The 16,594-nt window shown below is 38.9% G+C and overlaps 1 protein-coding gene across 1 annotated transcript in view; it reads left to right on the top strand.

Moving 5' to 3' along the window:
* LOC124711399 overlaps positions 1-16,594 on the top strand; it is a 78,932-nt gene that overhangs the window by 22,731 nt on the left and 39,607 nt on the right. Inside the window, exon 5 of the mRNA XM_047241454.1 lies at positions 897-1,025. Within this exon, the coding sequence (XP_047097410.1) occupies positions 897-1,025 (129 nt within the window). The remainder of the gene's footprint in view (positions 1-896; positions 1,026-16,594) is intronic.

The raw sequence follows: 16,594 nt of genomic DNA, 5'->3' as shown, positions 1-16,594 counted from the left end.
GAGTCCTGTGAAACCCCTGTACAAATCTTTGTCCAGTCCGAGAATGATTTTTTTCCATTTGAATTTAGAGTAACTATCTGTTATCTTTCCGACAAATAAGATTTGAACCACTGCAATGCCTTATCCACGATCCCAGTGTAAAAGTAGCAAGTGACTGACTGAGTCGAAAGCTTTGGTCACATCAAAAAAATTACAAGTGACCTTTTTACCCTTGTTTAAAGCAGAGCTTATCTTTTCAGTGAATTCCCTAATGGTGTTTATTGTTTTTTCCCCTTTTGAAATCCAAATTGATTTGGTTGTTGAGTCAGTACTGTTGCGGACTAGCAGCATTTACTGCAGGCTGCTGTTGGATCTGAAATTTTTACACTAATCAGCTGTGTACTGCAGAATAGAAATACAATTGAGCATTTCATGCAGCAAGTTCTCATACATAAAGAGTCTATATTTGTAGATGCATGTCTGTTTTTTGTATCACAGTTGGCCACAAAAATGTTGCTGGCGTAACTATAGTTTTTGAAGTTTTTATTTTTAAACTTGAAGGTGCTGATGAATGTAATGTGGGAGTAAGAAAGTAGGAAATCAGTTTTCATAAATACACTTATCAGGTTTGCAGCTGCATAACACTGTGTAAGTCTCATAAGTTTTTCTTAGAGATATCTGTTTGGTATCTTCAGTTGGTTGTAGCAGTAACATTTTAACAGTGTCTGATGTTGATATAAAGTAAATTGGTTGTATCATTCTCCCCTTCCCCTCCCCTTTTTTCACAAACTTTCTTTATGGCTCCTGTTGATAATAAAATAAGATCAACTGATATGTGATCAGGATTCAGAGTGAGTTCTTTAAATAATCACCTTTCTTAATTTTGTGAATGTACCTTGTTACTTGTGATACTGCAGGTCCCGATCCTTGTGAGGGTAGACAACAGTGTGATGATGGTCGGTGCATACCTAGTGCATGGTGTTGTGATGAATATCAAGATCCAAACTGTAATGTTAGCATCAAGCCCTCATGTTGTCCAAAGACCAGTAAGTAAATATGCTGAGAACAAATGTTGGAGCTGGCCGGTGTGGCCGAGCGGTTCTAGGCACTTCAGTCTGGAACCATTCGACCGCTACGGTCGCAGGTTCGAATCCTGCCTCGGGCATGGATGTGTGTGATGTCCTTAGGTTAGTTAGGTTTAAGTAGTTCTAAGTTCTAGGGGACTGATGATCGCAGATGTTAAGTCCTATAGTGCTCAGAGCCATTTGAGCCATTTTTGAACAAATGTTGAAGATATTGTATGTATGTCTCTTTCCTATCATGAACTGATGATACCTTCCACATAATTTCTTTATTATTCCCATTACCATGTTTCCTCATTCCTAGTTTCTGCTATATTGTCCTGTCGTGGATGATCCTGCTTTTCCCCATTGATTGCATTATATGTGCCACTGACAGTCCTACTTGTATGATTTTTGAAAAAATATATATTTAATATACAGGATGTACCTAAAGTCTGGGAACACTTTCAGTTATTTTTTGCACAAGAACTAAACACTGTATAGATGTCATACATATTGTATTTTGAAGAGAAACTCTTAAAGTTTTTTTTACAAACATTCGATATGCGAAACATGAGTGACCCGGCAGACATCAGTACGGTAATCAAATTATTGCCATATCCGTTCGAGCATGGCATTGTCGACTGTGGCAGTCACTTCCCGTACTCTCTCCTGGAGCCCTGTTACATCACGTGGTGGAGGCGGTATATACACCAGACAGAAAAAAGTCACACGGAGTGAGATCTGGTGATCGGTGAGACCATTTCATGAAACAGCTTGCTCCGCACCTAAACTCGCCATGTTTGCGACTAGCGCTGACATTCAGCAGATTACAAAACTGCGCTGTGGCGGTATACATGAAAGAAACTTTCATGGTTTCTTTTTAAAATGACATATGTATAATATCTGTACAATGTTTGGTTCTTGTGCAATAAATAATTGAAAGTGTTCCCGGATTTTATTTACAGCAAATCATGATTCCCCACAGTGAAAATCTTGATTCCTGCATTCCTTAGTTTTCTCATGCCTACAAATGTGATACACAGCCACAATTAGAGGTACAATCTGAATCCAACAATTGAATGTGCTAAATTTTACCTAACCTCATTTACCTTATAATGAAATTTTGAAAAGTGGAATAATGACAAAAAAAACCTTTATTATACCTGCTATGGTGTAACAGATATACGTTATTGTGCAGTTTGGATCACTGCACAAGTAAAATTGACAGTTCACAAAAACCAATCTGTGCCTAGCTGTCATGTCTTAGAAAGCAAGCCAAGAGAGTTACCCATAGATCTGCTGTCACGCTAAGTCCTTCAGCCATAGTGTAGTTAGCTATTCTGAGAATATTGAAGAAGAAGGCCATGATCACAGGTTATTGACCTCTCTGTTAGATGACCAGATGTAGATAGCATCCCTCCCCACTTTAATTCCCCTATAGACCTGGATGTGTCCCAGTTGGTAGTGGTATTGTTGTAACAGCAGGGGACAGATGTTGATTGGCAGCTCATAAGGTGTTCGATGGTCATCTTTAAATTCATTGGTATTGACGGTTGCCGATCTGTAATTACACGGTCCTCTGCTTGCTGCAAGGGCACTGTCTTGATGCTGGAGCTGGGTGGTGTTTGGATTTCTGCCTCCCTGCTTGGAGTCATCGGTGCTGGAGATGGAAAAGGACCCCACTCCATGGTGGACCAACTTTGACATTGACGGTCCAACAGATGTCATCTTACTCAATATGGCATCTGAAGTTATGCTGAGCCGATTCCGGGGATGGTGGTGGTTGCCTCAGTGTAGAATCTGCTGGTGTCTGTGTGCAACTGGTTTGTTTGCCATACCAGCATGGTGCCATTAGCTTCCGCTGAGTGGCTCTAATGATGCTGGGTAGCTGTACAGGTACCCTTCCAAGGATGTGAGCCCTGACCTCTACCCACAGAGAGTAGTAGGGGTGGTGGCTGCACTGACCCGGGTGTTCGTTGGTCGCAAGAGGTCAAAGATTGTCTGCTGTTAGTGGCCACTCACCAGGTCTGCCGGAATGTATCTTTGGATTGAGGTGATTCAGTAGTATGGCAGGAACTGTGCCATTTCAGTGGCTTTACTTGAGGCTGAGGTACTCACATCTGCAACTGAAGGTGTCGGCAGTGGTGTGGCTCCACCATTGGAGGCTGGGTGGAACAGTGCTGTTTTTAGGTACATTATGTCATTCTGAGAACAGAAATGCTGAAACATATGAAAAGGAAATTGAGGGACATTCTCCAAAACTATTTTTTCTGGGGTCTTTTCAGTGGTGAATGTTTTCTGCAAGATGTTGGTACTTTCACTTGCTGTGGTACTAGGTATTCAAATGAAAGAAAGGGATTTTGAACAGGCATTGCTGACAATGAGTCACATCTCTCATGCGAATGGACTGGTGAAAACTACGTGTATGCACTTCCCTGGCTACTGCACCTTTGGTCAGACGTTGAATTGTTGCCGTGGTGCTGACTGATTTTATATGCGGGAGTGGGATGTGTACTTTGTCATCATGGATGCCGGGTCAGTAGACATGCTAACTTGTGAGCACATTTGTGCATGTCTTCCCATACTCTAGTACTCTGTGTGCATGAGGTTTATGACATGCTCGGCACTCATCATCATCATCATCATCATCATCATCATCGTAGTTGTCTATTGTCAGCATCAATAGCGCATGTACTGTGTCGATATGGATCCTGTTCTTAAAAGAAAAATAGGTATAGAGCTCCTCAAGGGAATTGGGTGGGAGATGTTCCTTTAAGAAAGCAATTAGCCACTTTTTATATGTGTTCGTTTATCCCAATGTCCTTTTGTCCATCTTCCTTTAATGTAACACAAGTTTAGATCTTCATTTGCACAGCAGATTGAAGATGGTGCTTTAACTTCTGAAAGGCATCCCAACACTGCTGGGACCACTCATATTTTGCAACCTGCTTATGTAAATTATTGAATGGTCTGGTGATCAAGCTTTTGGAATGAGTTTGGCACACTAATTGACTTTGCTAAGAAATGACTGAAGGTCTTTTAAGTTAGTAGACATTTGATTTTTTTCAATGACTTTCAAATTTTTTCAATGGCTTTCAGTTTTTTTAATAGCTTTTACATGTTGCTTGGGTTATTTACAATTCCTTTTGACTCAGTATTAGAGCTGTAAAAATAATGACGAAATTTTGTACCTTATGTATTAGGTATTGTTCAGGCACATACCTGTTACAAAGTATTCTCTACTTGTTTCTGTTGTTAATTAATATCACAGATATTTATATCCCCCCCCCCCCCCCCTATGTTAGCTGTATCCTTAACTCAATTCTTAAGTCTGTTGGTCTATATTGACCATTGATTGTACATGAAGATCCATTCACAAAATGGGGGTAACAAATGGTTTGGCTTGGCGGTTGGTTGGTGGGCAAAGGTGCGTACAAATCATACACTGTCATAACTGAATTGATGGTTTTTTCTGACAGTGATGCCTGCTCCCCTGTAAGATATCCTCTTGATGCAGGATAACCTCTTTCAACTCCATCATTTCCATGAGACACAGTTGGGACTACGTTCACCACTTTACTTGTTTGTGGATATTATGGTTCTTCTTTCATACATTTCGTACTGATGACTTGCTTCAATAACTGTCGAATGGAGTTTGTGTTGTACTTGAAGTTATGCTGGTTTCCAATTGGAGTAGAATCCATTCATCGACTAGCAGATCAAAAGAAGTATGCGGTTATAATGCTTTAGAGGCACTTAAATATCAGTGACACTTTCTGCTGATGATCTGTCATAGTTATGAAGACACCAGAAATGTTTCAAATTCCTTGACCCTGCCAGGTTGGCTTTAAGAAAAATCTACTATAAACCCCACTTTTACGTTCCCAGAATTTACGTTTTCCCACAGTTTATGACATGTTTTATTGTACCTCTCAAATTTCCTATGTCCACAATGTTAATTTGCACCCAATTTCGTGTCAACATATTTATAATTTTCCCACAATTTACGCATTATGAAAAAATGTTTGTGGAGAAAAAATGACGCTGGCATGATGTTGGCCGTCCAGTAGTGTTTTAAGTTTCTTCGCACCAGGGTATTCTACTCAGTGGATTTGAAATGATAAACGTATAAAAGTTGAAACAATTCGTACCTTATCTCTCGCTGCTACCAAGCTCTATTTAGCTTGATGGCTGATGGGAGTAACTAGGTTCGTTCAAATAAAGATATTACGACCAGCCACAGCCATTTCCAGACTGACTCTACAGCGCAAACGGAGTTTCGTGATTGTTGTGATCATCGTGACACATTTGTTGAAGCATATTTAGTGTGTTTCGGCATTTGGCCACTTGTAGTGCTAGTTGATGCAGTCATTCACTTTGCATTACTCAAATGTTTTTAGTTTAAACACAGCGCCGGTAACACATTTTTTTTCATGCTGAGCAAAACTTGTTTCGACGATTTATTCTTGTTCTCAAATGCATTATTTGCATATGAATTTTTTGTGATAATACAAACAAAAAATGTGAGTGGTAATTTGTGTGTGTGTGATTATCTACATAACTGAAGAGGCACAGTACCTGATAACCTCAAAAAGAAGGCTACAGTACAAGAGACGCAGAATAACACATGTTCAAACACCACACAAAATACTAATGTACAGGGTGTCCCATTTATCTTGACCACCCTAGATAACTGTTTGTCCAGATACAAATTACAAAATGTTTCAAGCAAATGCTCTTTAGCCATCAGGGGGGACATCAGTCAGCATGATTGCCGCCGTCGTAGCTTTTGTTTTTTACAAAGATATGAACAGCGGTACGACTTTCTTAAATGGCACCTTGTATTTTTTGTTCAGTAATTCATTTCTTCTCCTGAAGACCTATTCAAAACTGTGTCACAGTGTACCATTCACTGAAACACAACATTATTATTTACATAACACAACATTGACTTTGAGCCTGGGATCACAAACTCGTCCACTTGCTGGAGTTCAAAGTGGTGACCCAGGACACCGATACACTGGTGCACTTGTTGACTGAAAGAATTATTTACTGCTTCCAGTGTTGCCTGCTGAAGCGAATTACAAGCAAGCACAACACGTTCCTGCATGTCCTCTGGAGTTGTTGGAATATCGCGATAGACAGCGTCTTTAATGCATCCCCCAAAGGAAAAAGTCCAGAGGATTTAAATTGGGGGACGTAGCAGGCCAAGTAACTGTTCCTCCTTGACCAACACATCTGGCAGGATACCTTCGATTCAGAACACGACGTGCACACAAGACATTATATGCTGGACATCCATCGTGTTGATACCACATAAGCATTCTGGTTCTTAGGGGAACTTCATACAGAAGAGGAGGAAGAATTTGTCTGAGGAAGTTGGCATATGCTGTGCCGTTTAGACTACCATTGATGAAATAGAGGCCAATAATTGTAGTACCAAGTATCCCACACCAGACATTATCTCTCCATTGATGCTGATGTTCTACCTGTTTAAACCATCATGGATGGTCGCTGAACCAATAATAGAAGGAACATTCATCAGTAAACAGAACATTGGAGATGAAGTTTCTCTTTGGCGAGGATTTGCTGCTGTGCCGACTGACAGAAATGTACCCGATTCTGGAAATCATTCCCATGCAATTCTTGATGTAGGTGTACATGATAAGTATGGAACTGGTGACGTGTAAGAATAAGATGTACACTGGTTTTAGGAATGCCAATCTTGTGTTCAAGCTGTTGTGTGCTCACATGTGGATTCATAGCAACGGAAGCGAGAACAGTAACTTCGGCAGCTTCGTCTGTGTGAGTGCTACGATGATTGCATTGTCATGAGTTGAAACTTCTGTTTCCTGGAGCATCACAACAAGATGAAAAAACATCTGTTGGGAAGGTGGGTTCTTGTCAGAATATCGCTCTCTGTACAGTTCCGCTGTCTGCGTAGCATTTCGCCTACCTCTAACATCAACAATAAAAGAAATGTTATATCGATGCAGTTTGTAGGAAGGACAGCCTTTACTATATGCCTACTCTACACAACAGTATTTAAAATGGCATCATTCCATGTCAAGTGCCCCAGTTTAGAAGATGATCCCAGCTCGACCATCTTCAGAGAGCCCTACATCAACTTATGCAAAGTTTTAGGCTCACCTGTAACTTGGTTGAGGTGCTAGAGCCATTTTTGTGAAGACCACTTTTACAGAGACGGAGAAGTAGTGAAGAAATCGTCAAGTTTGGCATTCAACTGTTCCTAATGTGAAAGAGCTAGACTCTTGCTTCTGGGTATAGTAGTAGAACTTTGTGTGCTCTACACACAAATGTTGCAAGTGGAGTTCAGAAAGCAATGCATTTGGCATAATCTCAGTTCAAAGTGGGCAACAAATTATGTTGCGAGAAATTTGCCCCATAGTTTAATGAGGCATAAGTAGTGGAGAAAGTGCACTATGGACCTGGTCTTTTGCCAAACTACTGTCTGTCTGGGGGTTTAGTATATCACAAATTTTGGCCTGGCTTATGTGTTTAATTACTGTGCTATCATTCTGCAAATTTGCTAAAAAACACGAATGTATCAAAATATACCTGTGTTCAAAGTTATGTATCTCAAAATGGACACCTACCACATTACATTCATTAACACCATTCACAGAGCACATTTCATTCTATTAGAAAAACTTATTTTCATTTTGATGTCTCTTTGGGCAAGGTGCAAAAAATTCGCCTAAACTATTGACTTTTTTGGTAATTCGGAAAATTGTTACGTAGGTCCATGGTGGCTGTGCCACTACCAATCTCAAGACTGGTGACCCCATCGCCAAGGGGCCACGCCCGATAACCATGCAAGGTCAGCTACTGGTGGGTTTCTTTACTGCAGGTTCCCAAGCGTGAAAGTGGGTGTCTAGCAGGTTCCCAAGTCTGAATGTGGGTATCTAGCAGGTTCCCAAGCATTTTTTGGGTCTCTGTGGTTCCCAAGACGTAATACAGAATTCTTCAATTGTTAAATGTTTTAAATTTTTCGCTGATGTCCAAAGCTATTGCTTTCGGCAAACTGTATTGCTGCCACATCATTGAAGCAGCTGGGACTGGTATGACTGCAATTATCTGTTGTTCTGGGATCCAGCATATGTCTCTTCTAGTAGGCCAATGAAATGATTGAGCAGCTCCATGAGGATGCATGAAATTGATCAAGGCATCTTTTTCTTCTCATGAAACTTCACAGATATTTCCTATCCACCATTTTCCATCATAAACGCAAGCAACATACTGACCAGGCTGTAGTTCATTAATGGCAACATGTTTAGTAGCAACTTTAGCATTTCGGTTAACATTTGCTGTAAAGGATAATGTATCATTTGATACTCTGTGAATCTTAAGTCGCTTTTCATCAGTTGGCACAAAATGGTGATGGTCTCTTGTACCAGACACTATACCTCCATCCTCAAAACATTTCTCTTGATCAGTTTTTGCATATTCAATAATTTCTTTTTTAATATAAATAAATTCAATGTCATTAACATTTTTTTTTTGCAATATTCAAACAGATCAGTTGGTGTTAAGATGTGGTTGTCAATTGGGCGTTGAAGGCTAGCTCTTGCTGCTAAACGCTTAACTGTGCCCCCAATTCCGTCACACGGTGATTTCCCATGGCTTGTTCTGAAAAAATTCCATTCGGCAGTAATGCTAAAATCTTTTTGATGATGGCAAAGATATAGGAAGCTCTTAAACTTTTTGTACTGTGCTGCAGAACATCTCTAAAATAATGAATATGCTTAATTTCTTTGAAAATGCACTTAAGGGATTTAATCAAGTACATTAAAAACTCATGCACTGCAACTGTGTCATGTCGGAGGCAATCACTGATTATGCAGTAGCTGACACTCTTTGGTCTTCATCACCTTTGTAGTAAATGACAAATGGATGTATTGTAGCTTGACTATTTTCCCAATGGAATCCCTGCACTGCGTCTTGGACAATAAAGGAGTAATTTTCTGTGAAATCCATTAATGTAATCAATTCTTCTGGTTTAAGACCTTCTTTAGTGAACTGCAAATGCTTGCTCTGATGCTTGCAATGTAGTAGTTTTGTAGCTAATAGTTCAGTGAATTGTTCAACAGTCATTTCTCTGGTTTCAAGTGTATCTCTATCAGTGTGAGTCCATTGTTTGAACTGAATTGTATCCTCAGGATTAATATCTGCAAAAGTGCTTTCCAAATTTTCATTTAGAGCTTCTGTTCCTGGTTATACTTCACAGCGATGAAGCATGCAACCCTTTGTTTCCAAATTACAGACAATTTTGCTCAGTAAAATTTTGTGATCTTCTTTTATTGGGCTATATGCCAACATTAGTTTCACATTTTGATGTATTGTGCAGACACAAACTGAATGTGAACCAGCTGTGTCTATAGTCACACACCACTTTGGCCTTAATTCACAAAATTTGGAAAATCCAATTTCCGGCCCATTTTTTATTGCGGTACTCAACATACATTTCTTTTAAGTTGCTCAGCAATAAGTATTTCTGTTTTTTAACCTTTTCTCCATCTATCCGAACAGTAATACAGTCCTTTTTTCCTGGACAAACCTGACTAAACTCTTCATCATAAAAATATTCTATGACTCCTGCCTTCACATCCTCAGAAAGCTTTTTCGCACATTTACGTTTGGCTGTGCCAATATTCCCTGTTCACCTTTTAACTTTCTATCCTTCCTTACCATTCTTTCTGAAACACAAAATTCTTCCATAGTCTTTTTGATAGACCAGCTTTGGGGAACAAAGGTCAAAATTTGAATTTTCTCATTATTATTTGATATATGTATATTTTTCTTTCAATTCTTGGATCAACTCAATGTAATCTGAACAAGTCGATCATACCTTGCTTGTGGATGGTTGCTCCAATTTACTGGGATCATGTCCTCCCACTTCTGCAATTTTCTTAATAATTGCACTTCAACTTGTATTTTGTGCTTTGCATATCCTTTTGTATCCCTTGCACCAATTCGTTGAAATTTTAATGGTGATATTCCAACAAATGTTAAGCTTGTATTCAAATTGTGACCAACATTAGTCTCATCATCTTCATCTCACTGATATTTAACGTCCATTTGTGAATATTTCAGTGTATCAAATTCTTTTCCACAGGAAAGGCACATTTTTTGGCTGGTTTAATATCAGACATGGCTATCCTTTTTAGTAGGTCAGCTGTTTCTATGTTGATTGAGCGCAAGCTTTTTCATGCAGTGTGGTTTTTCTTGCCATATGGGTTGCAGCATGATCTTTGCAAAAATTCAAATCTTTTTAGGAGTAAAGCTTCATGATGGAAGCATAGTTGAGTATTTTCAGTAGAGTGTAAACCACTCCGTCTAGAAAGTAATTCTTGCACTTCTAACAAAAGTTGCTTTACAGCTTTCAGTTCTTTTAAGGCACTGTATGTCGTTAAATGGCATGGGGAATCAGTATTTCCAAAACTGCATACATTAACTTGATCTTGTTCTTCCATTTTAGCAACAACTTGATATGCTTCAGACACTAAAATCAAATTGTAGAGTCCTAAATAAAGAAAAGAAATAAAATTAATAAGGATTCACCTTCCCAAAAATTATGTAGCAGTCTCTAGTACAGTTAAATGGTTAAATTTAGCTATGAAACTGTCACAAACAGGTTTAAAATCACTGAATAAACAGCAAAATGAATATTCAAACAATGAAAACATAATCAACAAAATTCCAAATTTTAAGTGACATTTTTGCACCTTATCCAAAGAGACACCAAAATGAAAATAAGTTTTTCTAATAGAAGTAAATGTGCCCTGTTGAATGGTGTTAATGAATGTAATGTGGTAGGTGCCCATTTTGAGATACATGACTTTGAACATGGGTATATTTTGATACATTGGTGTTTTTTTAGCAAATTTACAGGATGGTAGCACAGTAATTAAACACACAAGCCAGGAATTCTCCTTTTTCAGTACAATGTTTATGAATCAAATGCGCAGTGGCCCTCTGGTTTGGAGCAGAGTGGAAGATTTAAACTAGAGGCTCAGACAATTCAGTGATGGTGTCGGATACAAATTTTTTGACCTCAACTATTGAGTGTAGAATTGAAGGGTTTTTGTTAATAGGTCAGGTGTATACTGTATGCAGCAAGCTGTTACTAGGGTAATGGAGTACGTGTTGTGTGCACATGTGCATTTTTAGAGTGAAGAAACCCCTTCACAGGCCTTACCAGATGCCTTCTGAGTCCAGAAAGAGTAGCATTTGTCATAGCAGATCAGAGAAAGAAAATGTTTATATAGTACTAGTTAACTGCAGTAGTGTCTGTTGCTAGGTGCCAGAACTAATCTCACATACAAATAGTAACAGTGCCCACATAGCACTAGGTACTGAAGTCTGGCTGAAGCCAAACGTCATTAGTAATGAAATTCAAAATTCGTTTTGGAATATGTATTGCAAAGGTGGGTTGAACAATGCTGGCGAAGGCATGTTTATAGATGTAAAAAAATACAATAAAATCTAGTGAGATTTATATAGATCCTGAATGCAAAATAATTTGGTATAAGACAGGTGTTACAGGTGGATCAGGAATAGTCATCAGATGTTTTTATAAATCCTCCTGCCTCAGCAGCATTAGTCGCACAACAGTTGAGGGGTAAATTGGAGAACATTTCGCATACATTTTCTGGTCGTGTTATAATTTTAGATGGAGAGTTTAACTTACCAATCATTGCACAATACACTTAGACCGGTATGCGCCGAGCAGAGTTGTGAAGGATGAAAAGACCTGTTGTGCTTCAACAGCCCTGTTAGAAAACTGCTACAAATGCAAAGATAGTTTTGCTGTAAATTTGAATATAGCCAGAGCTTCACAAAAATTGAACAAGGTCAAAATTGGCAAAAGGTTGGCCATGCGTGAAGCATTCATTGAATTGAAAAGTAAAATTATGTCTATCCACTTGACAGGAAATCCTAACAAGTTTTGATATTATGTTAAATCAGTTAATCGATTGAAGCCAGCTATCCGTACACTCTGTGACCTTAATGACATTGACCGCTACGGTCGCAGGTTCGAATCCTGCCTCGGGCATGGATGTGTGTGATGTCCTTAGGTTAGTTAGGTTTAATTAGTTCTAAGTTCTAGGCGACTTGATGACCTAAGAAGTTAAGTCGCATAGTGCTCAGAGTCATTTGAACCATTTTGAACCTTAATGACATTGAAATGGGGGACAACACAAGAAAGGCCAAAGTACTAAGTCTTTTTCCAAAACTGTTTCACAGAGGAAAATTGTCCTGTAGGGCCTTCTTTAAATCATCACATGAATGACGAAGTGGCTTATATCAAAATAAGTGACCATGGGATACAAAGCAACTGAAATTGCTTGGTAGAGGGAAGACTACTGGATCTGGTAAGATACCATTACAATTCTACAAAGAGTATGTGAAAGAACTTGCTGCTCTTCTAGGAGCAGTGTACCGTAGGTCAGTGGAGGAACCAAGTGTTCACGGTGAGTGGGAAAAAGCACAGGTCATTTTTGCTTTCAATAAGTGTCGTCAAAAGGATGCAGAAAACTGTAGGCCTATAACTCTGTCGTCGATCAGTTACAGAATTGTAGAATATGTTTTATGCTCATGTTACGATATTTCTGGGAACCAAAAATATTGGTTCCAAAAACAGTGATTGTGTGAAACACAGAATGCTCTGTTCATCCATGAGACCCAGATGGCAGTAGACAGAGGTACCCAGGTAGATGCTGTGTACCTTGACTTCTGGAAGGCAGTCGGTATAGTTTCACGTAGCTGCCAAATGAAAAAAAAATGAGTGTACAGAATATCAGCAGACAGATTCGGATTGAAGAATTTCTAGCAAACAGGACACAGCATATTGATCTGAATGGAGAGAGATCTTCAGTTGTAAGAATTATGTCGTATGTACCCCAGCAGAGTGTTACAGAATCACTACTTTTCACATTATATGTAAATGATCTAGTAGATAACTTCAGAAGTTCCGTGAGGCTTTTTGCATATGATGATAATCTACACAGAGAATTTGCAATGCTAGAAAATGGTAGTGAAATGTAGGAAGACTTGTAGAAGATCAGTGCTTGACCCTTCAGCCTTGACATAAACGCATCTAACATATGAATGGTGGGCTCCATGTGGCTCCCAAGTCATGCAGCGACCGTAAACCATAAAATTACCAAATATGCAGCAACCAGTCGCAAAATGATTTTGCATCAGGTTGCTGCATATTTGGTAATTGTATCTAACATATTGCGAATAATAGACAGAAAGACCTTTTATTGTGTGATTACAGGGGAACTCTGATTTTACGTTCTCCAATTTTTTGTTGTTCGTGATTCTGCACCATAACTTCATAGCCCCGTGAGAAACACAGATGATCAGTTTTGAAAATGCCCCGATTTTACATTTCTTCCTAGTAAGGTTTACATTGATTCTAAGTTCTTTCTCGATATCTCACTCTACTTCATCCCTTTTTCTTCCTATTGACATTTGATGTGGTTGAACAAGTTATAAGTGGCTCAAAAGACAGATGGTTTGCACCACAGGTGGTGGTGGAATTAAGGGAATATTTTAGGCTATTGTGGAGAGGGGAGAGGTGAGGGAGGAAAAACTGATGTAATCCACAATCGTTGTTGCCAACATAGCTCGCAACATTTAGCTTCACCCTGCAGTTATGATACAACTATTGCTACATTGCAGTGGTAATGGAAAAACAAGACTGCCGATGTGAAGTGTTCTGGACCAAGCCAATACATGATGACGGGGTCGTGCTGCCACCTTTTCTTGTGCCAATTATAACTCAGTCTCATCTTTTTGCATGTATTTCTCATGTACTGTATTCAGAAACAATATCAATTGTCAACCTTTTAAATTCAAATACTGAGTCTTGAAGAATATGCTCAGTCATAATCGAGGAAATGTCATCAATTTCCGGAGAGTGAACTCTTATTGGCTGCGGACTTGTTAAGTCACCCAATGACTTGTTAAGTCACCCAATAGCCAGTGCAGCCTCCACATCACACTAACACATATAAAATGAACTCACCTACAGGACGTGTGGAGAGGGGGAGTGGTCCTTCAGCGACGGGAGTGCAGGTAGGGGTGAAAGCATTTTGTGAAGTGCCGAAAATATACTTTTAATTCTGTCGATGTGCTGTGACAGAGATGTCACACGGAAGTAGAATGAGGGTTTTCTGATAGCACATTTTAACGACTTTCGTGTTCAAATCTGACATGATGCAGTTGGAACAACTACATACACTACTCATTTGTATACTTTGCACCACACACACCGCACACTGAAGATCCTAAAGATTGGCATCAGTGATAGAGGGTATGAAGTGAAATTGTAGCACCTGAGCTTTCTTTCAAATTTACGTTTTACACGGTGTACAAAAATTTACTGAGCCGACTTCTGATAAGCTTATAACATCAATTGGGGAAGTAAGCTAACTTTTTTGTGTCTCTGTTTCTCTCATAAAGCCTAAAATAACACTTTAACAGTGGTTTGCATATGAAGTGCGGCTCATAAGAAAAGCATTAAAGAATAATAACAGTGGTGACAAAGTATGCCATTGAGCAGATGTCCACATTTATGCTTATGGTTTAACCACTTAGCTGCTGTGATGTTTTGGGTTTAATTCAACATGCTCATTAATTTTTGCTTTTCTCTGGGTGAGCACAAAGGATGATCCCTCAAAAATGTGTGTTTTGAATGTGTAATTTGTAGGCGTAGCATATCGGAAATTTTTTTCGGTGAGATTATACTTGGGTTACACATCTGTGATTTTTTAAGAATTGATGAAATTCATTACCACATATTATTGTATAGACATTGCACTGAACATTTAATTTCCTTCACTTAGACAGATTTTATACAAAGTATTGGAGAGGATTGTGATTTGTAATCATATATGCCAATTGCAAGTGTTTTTGCTCATATTTTGTGGGGTTTTAACATTTTCCTCAATTTTGTGTTTTTTTGAGTCTGGACCATAAGAAAACGTAAAATAGGGGTTTCACTGTATACACTTGCAGAACCAGTTTCTTCCGTAAAATATCTAGGAGTATGTGTACAGAGCTATTCGAAATGGAACAGCTACCTAAAAGTAATCACGAGTAAGGCAAATGCCAGACTGAGGTTCATAGGAAAAGTCCTTAGGAAATGTAGTCCATCAACAAAGGAAGTAGCTTACAAGATACATTTGACCAATTCTTGAGTATTACTTCTCAGTATGGAATTCATAGCAAATGGAGAAGGTCCAAAGAAGAGCAGTGCATTTCACTGCATCTTCATTTAGTAAGCATGAAAGTGTCACAGGGATGTTCAAAAAAGACTAATGGCAGACACTGCAAGAGAGGAATACTGCATCACAGTGTGGCTTATTGATAAAATTACGAGAGTGTACGTCAACAAATACATTGCTTCCTTCTATGTATGTCTTGTAAAATACTATAAAGTTAAAATGTGAGAGATTTGAGCCCACACAGAGGCTTACCTGCAATCAATCTTCTTTCAAACTATTTGTGGCTCGAACACAAAAGGGAGGAAGTGACAGTGGCACACAAACTAACCTCTGCCATACACCCCAAGGTGGCTTGTGGACTGTAGGTGTTGATGTTGACTAATTGTGAGATTTCACAAAGAACATGATAAGCAATTATCAGGTAAGGTGTTAGTTACAAAGCTAAGATGTTCACTTATCACATGTGAAAAAAAAAACAAGGTGTTTTAGTTTATACTTCATTCGAAATCGAGTGAGAAGTGTTGTGCTGTGAAAAATTGCACATAATAAATAGGCTGAAGTATCTGTTCCTCCTATGAAAAATAAAGTATTTATTAAGATACCAATACCAGTATCAATTTGACATACTTTCATTGAAATAAAATTGTTAAAAAAGTCGGCCAAGTCACTGTTTTAAGTGCTGGATCCAGCTCTTAGCCAGTACGTGGAAATAGTCAATTGCAGATATGAAATGCAGCTAGTTCGCAGTACATGGAAACTGTAATATGTGAAATATGCCTGTCCTATGAATTCAAAAGCCATGCACGGGCAATAGGTGGAGTGAGTGATGTGTGTGGGAACCGTATTTCTCCAGTATCAAGTAGGTACACCTATCTTACAAAGTGTTCAGTTGGATTGTAAGATTAACTTGTGTTCTGAGCTGAGTGGTGAGATTAGTAGAATTAATCTCATGTTTGATGTTGTCATAAATGTGGAAATGAAAGGCTTTCACTTTCATGCTCTGAACCTACATGAGGTGACATGAAGATCTGAACAGTTACTTTGTACAAAAATGGTACTATGGCAGCTTGTTGCATGTTAAAAAGTATTTTACTGAGGCCTGTAAATACAGTCTGCTCAAACCAACCTGGCTGCATCAAGGAATCTGCAAAATTTCTGCTGTCAGAACATTCACAGCAAGTGTCATTGATATTGCAACCATGCAGAAGCATTTCTGCTGGATATTACTTGCAATGAGCTAGTGGATGAATGGAAGCTTCTCCGGATGGAAACCAACTTAAGTTCAAGTACAAC

The sequence above is a fragment of the Schistocerca piceifrons genome, chromosome 8 (genome assembly GCF_021461385.2).
Source record: "Schistocerca piceifrons isolate TAMUIC-IGC-003096 chromosome 8, iqSchPice1.1, whole genome shotgun sequence".
Classification (NCBI taxonomy): Eukaryota; Metazoa; Arthropoda; class Insecta; order Orthoptera; family Acrididae; genus Schistocerca; species Schistocerca piceifrons.
The sequence above is the reverse complement of the archived record's forward strand: the minus strand, read 5'-3'. Positions and strand labels throughout refer to the sequence as shown.